Source organism: Hemibagrus wyckioides, linkage group LG04, assembly GCF_019097595.1.
Source record: "Hemibagrus wyckioides isolate EC202008001 linkage group LG04, SWU_Hwy_1.0, whole genome shotgun sequence".
Lineage (NCBI taxonomy): Eukaryota > Metazoa > Chordata > Actinopteri > Siluriformes > Bagridae > Hemibagrus > Hemibagrus wyckioides.
In genome coordinates, this window is record NC_080713.1 from 22261109 (window position 1) to 22273323 (window position 12215).

Below are 12215 nucleotides of genomic sequence, written 5' to 3' on the forward strand. Positions count from 1 at the left end.
ACATTGACAAAGCATTGGTAACACTAACATACAAAACTGTTTGCTAAAGTAATAGCAATAAGGAAAGAAGGAAAAGGCTTTTTATTTTCCAGATGTTTTTGAGGCATGTTTACAGTGATGATGATGTTGTGTGGTTGTTGGTCCTGTTTCACTGTTTACTCTTTTGCCCATACAAGTCTTCAGAAAGCCAAACATTTCACAGAACAGCTAAATTAGCTAGTGATGAAAGTTAGCTGGCTACTAAAAGCTAAGTTAACTAGCAGTAAATGATGAAAGAAACAGAACACAATAGGGTATGTTGTTATAGTAAAAGAATCAATGATGCTGGTATACAGATGTCTAGATTACAATAGAACTTTCTTATTGTCGTTATTGAACAAAAATGTTCAGAATCTTGATGTTGTGGACCTGCATAGAAAACGAATGGTTGTGTGTTGCTTTCTAACATCAGGAGAAGTAGAAATAGTAACAATTTCAAGGATAGGAATGTATTCATGAAGCTTACTGGAGTTTTTGAAGCCTTCATCTCACACTCTGCAGTCTTGTTAATATGAGTACAATGTTTGGTGAATTTGGAAATTTCATGAGCTGACAAGCACTGGGTCATGCCAGTAGAACCAGACCAACCTGGATCCTCATAATCAGGTTATTATGACTCATTATGACACCACAAGTTAAAATGATTGACTGCAAAACTGGAAATGCCTTCAGCAGTTTAGCCTGGATGTAAACAAACAAAACTGATAGAAAGAGATACACTCCTTTGAAATCTTCTAGGAAAGGTATTGAAAATGTATCAGAATTGAAGTACATCAATTGACAGTTGATTAAACATACCGTAGGCTGAGAATGAAGTAAGACTCCATTTATACCAACTCTAAATAATTGCACTGTAGCAATAAGTGCCCTCATTAGACAAGAGAAAGTGCAGTACTAAGCTACCATTAACCTTTCTTTATCTTCAAATAGAAAGTGCAGTATTAAGCTACCATTAAGCTTTTTGTTCATAAAACTCTAAAAACATAAGTACTCATGATGTCATGAAGTTAACACCACATTCATCACAGTTCACACACATATCTGGACCTTAAGAGTATTCAATGATGTACTCGGGATAGATCTGATACTTCTCAAAGATGACAAAAATAGCCGGGTTGCTTGGATTGTCCACACAACTATCATAAAATCCTTCCTTCGGTGTCTTCTGTGGGGGTCGGAGATAAGTGCTGGATCCTCTGATAAATTCTCCAACAAGGACAAGAGCAACAAACATCATCTTAGTGCTGCCTTTGGATACAGCGTATCTATCTGAGTACTTGGCATCTCTGGCAAAGTAACTTCCTATGGAGAAGAATAAAAAGAAATATATTACAGTATGATGGGGAAGGCATTATGTAAGAAATATATAAATGTCAAAGGAACATTTGAATGTGTGTTTTGTTGAGATTTCAGATTGTATCTTGCGTATTATCGAGCTTAGATTATGTGGAGCATCTGTCATACATGTCAGGGGTCATCTCTCACCAGGGAGCATCTGTCACCAGGGGTCATCTCAAACCGTGAACGTATTTTTCTCAGAACACCACAGTCTACAACACTCTGTCAGGATGATCTCCTGAGCTCTGATCACACACATTTACACTCATAATTACACTCTCCCTATACACACCAAACAAGTATAACATTATGACCACCTGCCTAATATTGTGTTCGTTCCCTTTTTGCTGCCAAAACAGCCCTGACCCTTCAATACATGGACTCCACTAGACCCCTAAAGGTGTGCTGTGGTATCTGGCACCAAGATCTTCCATGGACCCCACCTCGCAACTTACAGGACTTATAGGATACTTTTGATAGATACTGACCACTGCAGACTGGGAACACCCCACAAGAGCTGCAGTTTTGGAGATGCCCTGATCCAGTCGTCTAGCCATCACAATCTGGCCCTTGTCAAACTCGCTCAAATCCTTACGCTTGCCCATTTTTCCTGCTTCTAACACATCAACTTTGAGGACAAAATGCTCCACATATGTCCCACCCACTAACATGATGAGGAGATCATCAGTGTTGTTCACTTTACCTCTCAGTGCTCATAATGTTATGTAATGCTCAGGTAGTGCGAACTCTGAGCTTACCAAGCCTTTTGTTCATGTATCTCTATTCTGCTTTCTTTAACTCAGACTGTGTCCTGTTTTTAATGTTCTGTTTTTGCTACATTATTGTGTTTGCTGATTTTCTCACCAAATGCCTGTTTTTTTTCTGTACTTTGAACTTGACTTTCATTCTACAGTTGTCTGAAGAATCAATACCACTGTAATATAAACAAAGATACAGCTGAGTTTTGCACATTAAGCATTAAAAGCTACCTATTGTAAGCTATACCTTTGCCATAAAGTGATCCGTGCGCACCGGAAATCCTCCAGTCAAAGTTCTGCTCACAGATGGCCTCAATCAGAGATTTATCTGTGCCATGGAAGAGCTGACGTTCATCTATCTTTCCTCCTCCATTCCTCTCCTTCATCTGTTCTTTCTGCCTGAAAAAAAGATTCAAATAGATCAAACTAATGCTGAGTTGTTTTCTATCTCAGTGTCAGGGTTATATATGTACCTACCATTGAAAAACCTTCCAGAGTGAAGGATTTTGCACTCTCTTGACACTGTGGATGGTGCTCGAGGACATCGTCCGTTTAAACAATGAAGTTATTTTTTCATAATCTGGTTCAGACCTTGAGAGAGTAACAGTCTGAAAGGATATGGTTGGTTAATCAAACCACTGGTGATGCTTTATTTTAAGAAAAGCCACAGTACTCAGAAATGTTAGACTTGGGTCTTTAGTGAGGTATTGGTGAAATAGAATGCCGAAATAATTTATTACTATTTTTTTTAATAATCCTTTTTATTTCCTGGCTTCCTAGACATGAAGAATCTATGCGTTTCTGTACTCTTGATGTGTTTACTTTATGCACAGTGTATGATTGAGTTGTGTACCGTATAGGAGAAGCTGGGCAGAGCTGCTTTATCCCAGTGACTAGGAACATCCACAGAGGAGCAGCTGGTGGTTTCTGCACCATCCCTAAAGATTAGGATCATACCATTGTAATATTTATTGTGTAATGGTATTAACTATGTAACACAAATCATTTACTCTAATACACACTGTGCTTGTTTTTGAACACCAAAAAGTATGTATATTTTTGCATTTTTTGTTTAAATGACAATTATAAATATTTTATTATTTAAATATCAAACCAAGTGAAATGCTAAATGTTAGAAAAAACAACAATATAAAGCAGAGGAGTCCAATCTCAAATGACATGGCTCATCTAAAGACTGTACCTTGCTGATTTTCCCTTAATGTCTTGAGCTGAAATAAATCGTGGCCTTCGTCGAACCGCTCGTTTTGTTTTGTACCTTTTGTTTTGTTGATACATTTCTGAAGATGTAAAATTTTGTATGAAATAACTTAGAAAATGCAATTTGGTTATTATTTTTTTAATGAATGCACAGGATTTGAAAGATGACTACCTGTTATGTTGAGCACATAATCATTCCCACCCAGGCTGAATGGAATTTCGGTTTCAATTTCAGAGAGGAACACGTTCTCTAAGGCTTTTGAGGTGATCGATGTCACTTGTTTTCCATCTTCCTACAGAAAAATGGTTGGTTGTGACAATAATTACTAAGTTATCAAACAGCCCTGATGTACATTAAATAAAACTCTGGGTATATATTGGCTTGTGCTGAAATGTGCAATAATTATATGAACTATAGATATAGAAATGAATATTTAGAGTGTATAGTATTAAATCATGCTTAATTAACTTCACTGACCCCATAGCCATATTCAATCCATTGCCCTTTATCATTCTTCCAGTACCAAAGCCACTCTGTGGTCAGGATGAAGTGAGGAGGTTTGGTGACGGAGGACGCTGTGGACAGACGACGAACTTTTTTCTTTCCACACATCATTGAAGTGAAGTCCACAGTCAGAAGCCCGGAGCTGCAGTCCAGAAAGACAATAAGATCATATTATCATCCTGCTCTAGTGAAAACATATTTTTAATTTAAGCTGTAAGAAGCAACCTGGCTCTTGTTTTAGTATTAGATGATTAGACCTATCTATGAAACCTGTATCTTAGGAGTTCTCTATGTTAATCATTGCTTTCTGGTCGGTAGCAGGAAATGCCCCATCATTTACATACCTGCCATTTCAACATACTGTATTTTTTAAGTAGTATTTTATAGCTACACAATAAGACCAAAAGTATGTGGGCACCTGACCTTCACACCCATATGTATGTCTTTCTTAAACACACATTTGAAAGAACACAACTGCTGTAATTAAGAGACCAAAACCTGTTCCAGCATGACAATGCCCCTGTGCACAAAGCAAGGACTATGAAGAAGGACATCTGTGTGATTGACTGACATTGCAACAGAATCGTTTGTCATGAAAAAGAGGAAAGGTGCACCTGCTAGCCATCGTGAAGACATGCTGTGTAGCATATACATTTATCTAAAATACCTTGTGTCATTAGCTGGATCACAGTAGTCCTTCTCAACATCCTCTTCATTGGGAAATGGTTTCCATGACACTCCAACTTCATCCACAATCTCCCATTTATAAGGTCGCTCATGATGAAGACGGACACATTTATCTAATGAAATGATTAAGATGTTAGTTCTCTTGATCATTTTAATGGGCGGTTTTCTAGATTATGACCAATTTTCATTGAAGTATGAGAATCAAAAGATTCGCAGCTACGATGTATTCGTAACTGAAAGCAATACTTTAGACATTCACACAAATAATGAATTAAGGACTGGTACCTTTGAAACTGCATCCCTTGCGCACGTAAAAGAGGCAGATTTCATCGGGGTCTGCGTCACTTACTGAGCTTCTGGAGGGCTGTCTTTTCACTTGCATGTCTAGCAAAGAAGAGACTGTTAGAAATGAAGATGGGCTTTGTTGTGGCTGGACTTTGCAAGTGACCTTGTACACTGTACATCTGCTCATTAGCTTCCGTTCCTGTGAAACTAACTAAGGATAAACTAAGATAAGTCGCAGTCACATGGGGCAATACTGCAAGCGCCTGGCATGAGAGAGTATAAAATGTACTTTGTGGGTGAATCATTGCTATAGTGTGTGGAGGCTGTAATGAATAACATCTGATCGTTAGTGGAGAAGGTGTTCATTAATTTATTTTTTATAACGACAACATGGACAGTAATGCTGACTGAAAAGCTAACCACAGATATGTGTTCTACTTTTTCTTATATGCTAATTCTATATTAAAAACTCATTCACAGGGATTTATATGGCATAGACACTACATAATATAATCATTAAAAGTGTTTTTAACAGAAAAATGCCCAGTCACTGATAAGGTGAAGTTTATCACTGTAGAGAAGACATTTATTTATCATTTATTGGGGTCACTGGTGGAACGAGTACATCAGAGGGACAGCTCATGTTGGACGTTTGGGGGACAGAGTTAGGGAGACCAGATTAAGATGGTTTGGACATGTCCAGAGGAGGGAGAGTGAGTATATTGGTAGGAGAATGTTGGACATGGAGCTGCCAGGCAGGAGGAAAAGAGGAAGGCCAAAGAGGAGGTATATGGATGTAATAAATGAGGATATGAAGCTAGTGGGTGTAAGTGTTGAGGATGCAGTAGATAGGGATAGGTGGAGAGAGATGATTCGCTGTGGCGACCCCTGAAGTGAAAAGCCGAAAGAAGAAGAAGAAGAGGGGTCACTGGTGGCTCAGGTCTATAGGTTGTTGATTGTAAGGTCAGTATTCAAGCCACCAAGCTGCCACTGCTGGGCCCCTGAGCAAGGCCCTTAACCCCCTCAGCTCCAGAGGTGCTGTATCATGGCTGACGCTGCGCTCTGACCCCAACCTCCAAAGCTTTGATATGTGAAGAATTTCACTGTGCTGTAATAAATATGTTACAAAAACAAATACTTATTAAAATATCTATGTCAGAGGTTTGTAAGAACAAGTCTGTCACAGGAAAGTCTTCAGGGATGTTTTTCAAGAAAGAGGATTATGCAGCATTGTTTATAGCTGTTATATGGCAAAATGTGGGGTCAGCTATGTGGGCGCTTAATACAAAAAGTAAATGAACTCAAAATGACCTGAAATTAAAGGCACCAAATAGAGCAAATCACTCTTAACATACAGGATCCAAATATTTTTCCTGGTATTTACATTTCTTTTCTCTTCTTTTTCATTCTTAGATTCTTTCCTTTCCTTATTTTCCTCTGAGCTCCTTTTTTTTGTCTCTTAATATTTCTTCACTAATACCTGCACAATGGCAGAGCATAGCATCCAGTGGCAGGTCTGTGATAAAAGCAGATTTGCATGAGATTTGCTTTTATGGCCTTAGAGGATGTTCCACAGAGGTAAGTATAAATGGCATGTGTCCATCATTAAATTAGTAGGTAAACTGCTCTTGTATAAAGGAAATTAGCTACATTCAGACATAACTTTATGCTGATCATTGATTATTTTCCAATAACAGCATGTCTGTTGTATTTTGTACATAAAAAGGTGAATCACCAGAATGTGTGAGTGTGGATTTTTGGGCCAAAGTCAACAGCATGCAATAGAAGAAAGAAGCTGCATTTCTTTGTTATTGTCTGTGATAAAAAATTATAAACATAATCATATAACATAATAATAATAACGATAAACCATGGACACATCAAACCTTTCTCTGCTCCTTTGGAGATAGTCTTGTCAGTCTGATTGGTGAGAAGAAACTTATTCTTGTATGTTTTCTGAAGAGTGCGAATATTGTCTGGGCTGAAACCTCTGCCGATCAAAATTTTCATGGCAGTTGAATCGAAATTATGAGCTCGCTTGCAGACAGCTCCAAATTTACAGTCATCTTGTAGGAAGTGCTGGCAGATGTGCAGGCTGGTGCAGGAAGTCTGATATTTACAGCTTCCATGTTCTCCATTTCCCTTATTATAGTGAGAACAAATCTAAATGATAAAGAGAAAAAAAACAAAACGGCGCATGATCTTAAGCATCAGTGAGTCTGATAAGTGTATGTAAAGTTACAGGGGTGTTGAATTGAGCTCTGTAAAATTAATGAGCTTTGTGCAAGCTAATCTAACCTCTGGAACAAGAGATGGTTCATTCTGTAGCAGAAGTTGAAACAACTGTGCATCTTCAAGGAAATGTAGATTCCTCTTTTTCAGGAGTTCAGAATTATGTGGCGATTTCAAATCGTGAGAGTTTTTGCATTTATTCCTAGGGTTGATAGAGAAAGGTTTATGTTCATCATTCATCAGAGATAGGGGTGAGATAAATATACAACGTCAGAGCTGCAAATGCTCCCTGAAATAATAACAGTGTTAGTTTCATCATTAAGCCCATTTCTATTAGTATCTTAAAACTCATTAGAAAGTTCCTCACTTTTTAGTAATCAACCAAATAGCAGATGTCTGTCTTCTCACCCAAAGAGAAACCCAACTGTCACCTAGTATAAATTTAACATGGCAATGATTTCACAATGCTGTCAAAACTTGCATCATTACATGTCAGGAAGGAGTATACAGTAACGGCCTTTTCTTTCCTGAATGTTGTTCATGACCTTAATCTTTAATTTTAATTGAAGCATTTAGCCACAAGAGTGATAACTCAATGTATAAAGTTCTCCCATACAGCAACATAACAGAAGTGAACTGTCACCCATTGTCCACTTTAATAGGATTTATGCAGTTATCCAGTTAGCCAGTCATAAGGCAGAAGCACAGTGCATAAAATTAAACTTACAGATACAGGTCTTCACATGAAACATCAGAATAGGGGAAAGTGTGATCTCTGTGACTTTAACCAGAAACTGCTGATCTCCTGGGATTTTCAAGCAAGTTCATACAGAATTGTGCAAAAACAATAACAACAACAACAATGTGATTGTCCGGTTTAAGTGAGGGTTGTGGTAGCTTAGTCTTATGCTTTAAGGCATTAGACTACAGATTGGAAGGTTGACTTTGAATCCCAGGTTCACCAAGCTGCACTGCTGGGCCCTTGAGTCGTATTGCTCAGTTGTATTTTGGAAAAGGGCGTCTGCCAAATGCCAGAAATGTAAATGTAAGTGAGCCAGTGTGCACTTTAACCCAGAGTTTTTGTACATGGTGAGATTCTTTCTTCCCACCAGTCCTTATTTGAGTTAGGTTCTTGTATCTACATGAGCTTATGTGCTGCCACATTTGGACAAGTGTGTGACTGGATAAAAGCATAACTGCATAGCAGGTGTACAGGTGATCATGTTACAGCAGGCAGTGAATACACCGATCAGGCATAACATTATGACCAGTGACAGGTGAGGTGAATAACACTGATGATCTCCTCATCAAGGCACCTGTTAGTGGGTGGGATATATTAGGCAGCAAGTGAACATTTTGTCCTCAAAGCTGATGTGTTAGAAGCAGGAAAAATGGGCAAGTGTAAGGATTTGAGCGAGTTTGACAAGGAACAAATTGTGATGGCTGGATCAGAGCATCTCCAAAACTGCAGCTCTTGTGGGGTGTTCCCGGTCTACATTGGTCAGTATCTATCAAAAATATACTTTACGTCCTGTAAGTCCTGTAAGTTGCGAGTTGGGCCCTCCATGGGGGCCTCCAACTTACAGGACTTAAAGGATCTGCTGCCATATATCACAGCACACCTTCATGGATCTAGTGGAGTCCCTGCCTCGAGGGGTCAGGGTTGTTTTGGCAGCAAAAGGAGGACCAACACAATATTAGGCAGGTGGTTATAATATTATTCTTGATCGGTGTACATAATGCTGAATCAGCTGTTATTGCTGATCGCCTACAGTGCTTATATTAGTCAGCTGGACACAAGAGCATTCCTCACAGAGTGTTAATTCAGTACGATGGACTTACTGAGCTAAACTCTTACCCGAATCTGCAGTTTCCGCACACTAGATACCGACACAAGTGCAGTTCCTCACAGCTCGTGCATTTCGTCGGGTCTTTACACAAACCTAACGACGTTGTCGCAATAAGTAAAGCAGTGGGACTGAGCGCGCGCACTGCCGATTCCTCATCCACAACACGGAAGCGCGAGCTGTCCAGCAGTGTGAGCTGCAGGAGCCCGTGATCCACCGTGAAACTTTGCCGTAAAATACCGTGCAGCTGCTGGAACTCCAAACAGCACTGGTTATTACAAAGCGCTTTAAGGATGTGGTTGGACACGACAGACGCCATCTTCTCGCCCAGTGGGTCGTAATGAACCCTTTCCCCTTGATTCGTAACGCCTCGTTTTGAAGAAAACGAAAGCGAGAACGTCAGGATTGTTTTGTTGCTGTGACGCAAAGGGCTCTCTGAAGAGTACCATCCTAAACTGTTTCATCTAGTCTATACAGAAGTGCACTACTTACATCCTAAGTAGTGCACTATTTTTGAAATAGTTTGGATTTTAGTTCGTGAAACTTAGGGGATTAAAGGCTTTGTTGCTAATCTATTTAATAAATAGTGCCACAAATTAACATCATTTCCACATGCATGAGAAGTGTGATTAGGAATGATCCACATCTGTCATGTGATGGTCTTATAGATTTATAACACTGAAGGAAAAAAAAAAAAAGAGGAGGCAGGAGTGATGGAGAATCCTTCTGTTGATATTACATTATAACATGTATATGTTTACAAGAATCATCTTTGTTTACAATCCCCCTATCTTTGCACAATGTACTGTATAATATACAAAATGTACACCGATCAGGCATAACATTATGACCACTGAGAGGTGAGGTGAATAACACTGATGATCTCCTCATCATGGCACCTGTTAGTGGGTGGGATATATTAGGCAGCAGGTGAACATTTTGTCCTCAAAGTTGATGTGTTAGATGCAGGAAAAATGGACACGCGTAAGGATTTGAGGGAGTTTGATGAAGGGCCAAATTGTGATGGCTAGACGACTGGATCAGAGCATCTCCAAAAATACAGCTCTTGTGGGGTGTTCCCGGTCTGCAGTGGTCAGTATCTATCAAAAGTGGTCCAAGGAAGGAACAGTGGTGAACCGGCGACAGGGTCATGGGCGGCCAAGGCTCATTGATGCACGTGGGGAGTGAAGGCTGGCCCGTGTGATCCGATCCAACAGACAAGTTACTGTTGCTCAAATTGCTGAAGAAGTTAATGCTGGTTCTGATAGAAAGGTGTCAGAATACACAGTGCATGACAGGTCAGGGCTGTTTTGGCAGCAAAAGGGGGATCAACACCAATATTAAGGCAGGTGGTTATGCCTGATTGGTGTATACTGATATACTTTGTATATTTTGTGTATCTGTCCTGTAGGATAGTATGTTTGCACTAGGCTGCAAACTGTGTCAGCTATATATGGCTGAGATAACAATAAAAGCTTCTTGACTTGACTCTCCCATCATCACTAAGTTTTCAGAAATCAGGAGTAATTTAGCCAGTACCTTTAAACAGGCTTTGTCATGTGTTTTGGCTTATGTCCAAAGGAAGGGGGTAAAACAGTGAAAGGATTATTTATGCTAAACTAATTCAACTACCTATATGGTCAGATAAGTAGTAAGTAAGTAAAAATAAAAAAATAAAAATAAGCCAACTTTGCTTCATGTTCTTATTCATACGCAATTTTTTACATTATAATTTATTATATTTATAATTTATGTATCAGTTAATTAACATCTGTACATACATAAAAATAGTTTATATTGTATGTTTTAAATAAATCAGATTAAATTGTTAGAGGAGGATTTTAAGCAGTGATTTTGCGATGTACCCCTCTCTTTTTATTTACAGGTAAATAATAAAAAGGCATAATCTTTATTCATAAAACAAGACCACATATCTGTAACAGACATATGTAAATGTTGTGACTTGTAAATTTTTTAGATCTTAGATTTTATTAAAAGTTATAAAAGTTCTGCTTCTTCTTCTTCTTTCGGCTTTTCCCTGCAGGGGTCGCCACAGTGAATCATCACTCTCCACCTATCTTCTGTATCCTCAACACTTGTACCCACTAGCTTCATATCCTCATTTATTACATTTATATACCTCCTCTTTGGCCTTCCTCTTTGCCTCCTGCCTGGCAGCTCCATGTCCAACATTCTCCTACCAATATACTCACTCTGAACATGTCCAAACCATCTTAATCTGGCCTCCCTAACTTTGTCCCCCCAAACGTCCAACATGAGCCGTCCCTCTGATGTACTCCTTCCTAATCCTTTCCAACCTTGTTACTCTCAAAGAGAACCTCAACATCTTCAGCACTGCTACCTCCACATCTGACTCCTGCCTCTTCCTCAGTGACACTGCCTCTAAACCAAACAGCATGGCCGGCCTCACCACTGTCTTGTACACCTTCCCCGATATTTTTCCCATCACACAGAACTCCCAACACCTTTCCCCACCCATTCCAACCTGCCTGCACTCGCTTCTTTACCTCTTAAAATTTATTATTAAGTTATTATTTCCTGTGAAATATTTTGCAATATATCACAGGCAATATTGCAGTTATTAGTCCATTGCACATATTGAATCTCCAGGTACGTAAAGATGCAGGTGTCGTACATAGTCAGTAAACCTCTTACAAGTATCTGATTAAATATTATTAAACAAATAACCAGATTTATATGTGTCCCTTAAAATAAAGTGTCACCCTGGTCTATGACATTAAATTAATTCATCACAAACCTTAATTATTAAAATATAATGGAAATAATCATTATGGATTAACTGTTTTTTTGTTATCTAATGTGTTTCTTTTGTAACGAAAGCTCTTTGGATTTCTACATAACAGTGTATACAGTGATTTACATGTGAGCAACCTCATACTGGGTCAAGTTTTACACTGTGTAATCTCTTTTTTTTTTTTTAAATTTTGACAATTATTTACATTGTTCTTCATTGGGGTGAGTATTTTCTGCCTGTTATCAATATTTTTATTAATATATTTTCTTAAAAAATTATAATTCTTTATTGTCTCTTTAACTGTCTGTTACATAAAATATTGCACAGCGCCCCACATATGGATTTAAGTCTATTTTGAATTTTCCTAAAATATTCTTTAACTAATCATTTTGATTGATTTGATTTTATTCAGATGATTATTTATTAGACCTCCATATTTCTATTCGCTACAAATATCAGGTTTATTTGAAGGTGCTACCTTTCGAGAGTTGGTGGCAAAATGTTTTCAAAGAAGTTTTGACAGAAACAGA

The 12215-nt window shown here is 38.5% G+C and overlaps 1 protein-coding gene across 2 annotated transcripts; it reads right to left on the bottom strand.

Moving 5' to 3' along the window:
• Positions 1 to 63: 63 nt before the first annotated feature.
• On the bottom strand, positions 64 to 9344 carry LOC131351582 (protein mono-ADP-ribosyltransferase PARP12-like). Of its 2 annotated transcripts, XM_058387006.1 has the most exons (13): positions 8921 to 9344; positions 7129 to 7264; positions 6717 to 6993; positions 4831 to 4929; positions 4526 to 4658; positions 3832 to 4000; positions 3526 to 3646; positions 3337 to 3433; positions 2989 to 3073; positions 2613 to 2743; positions 2383 to 2534; positions 2242 to 2311; positions 1202 to 1341 (listed from the first exon to the last, which is right to left on the bottom strand). In XM_058387006.1, the coding sequence occupies exons 1-12, from the start codon at positions 9226 to 9228 to the stop codon at positions 2280 to 2282; spliced, it is 1740 nt and encodes a 579-aa protein (XP_058242989.1). In that variant the 5' UTR covers positions 9229 to 9344; the 3' UTR covers positions 1202 to 1341; positions 2242 to 2279. The 2 variants fall into 2 exon arrangements, with proteins under 2 accessions (XP_058242988.1, XP_058242989.1); XM_058387005.1 differs by lacking the exon at positions 2242 to 2311 and having other exon boundaries at positions 64 to 1341; positions 8921 to 9343.
• Between the last annotated feature and the right edge of the window lie 2871 nt (positions 9345 to 12215).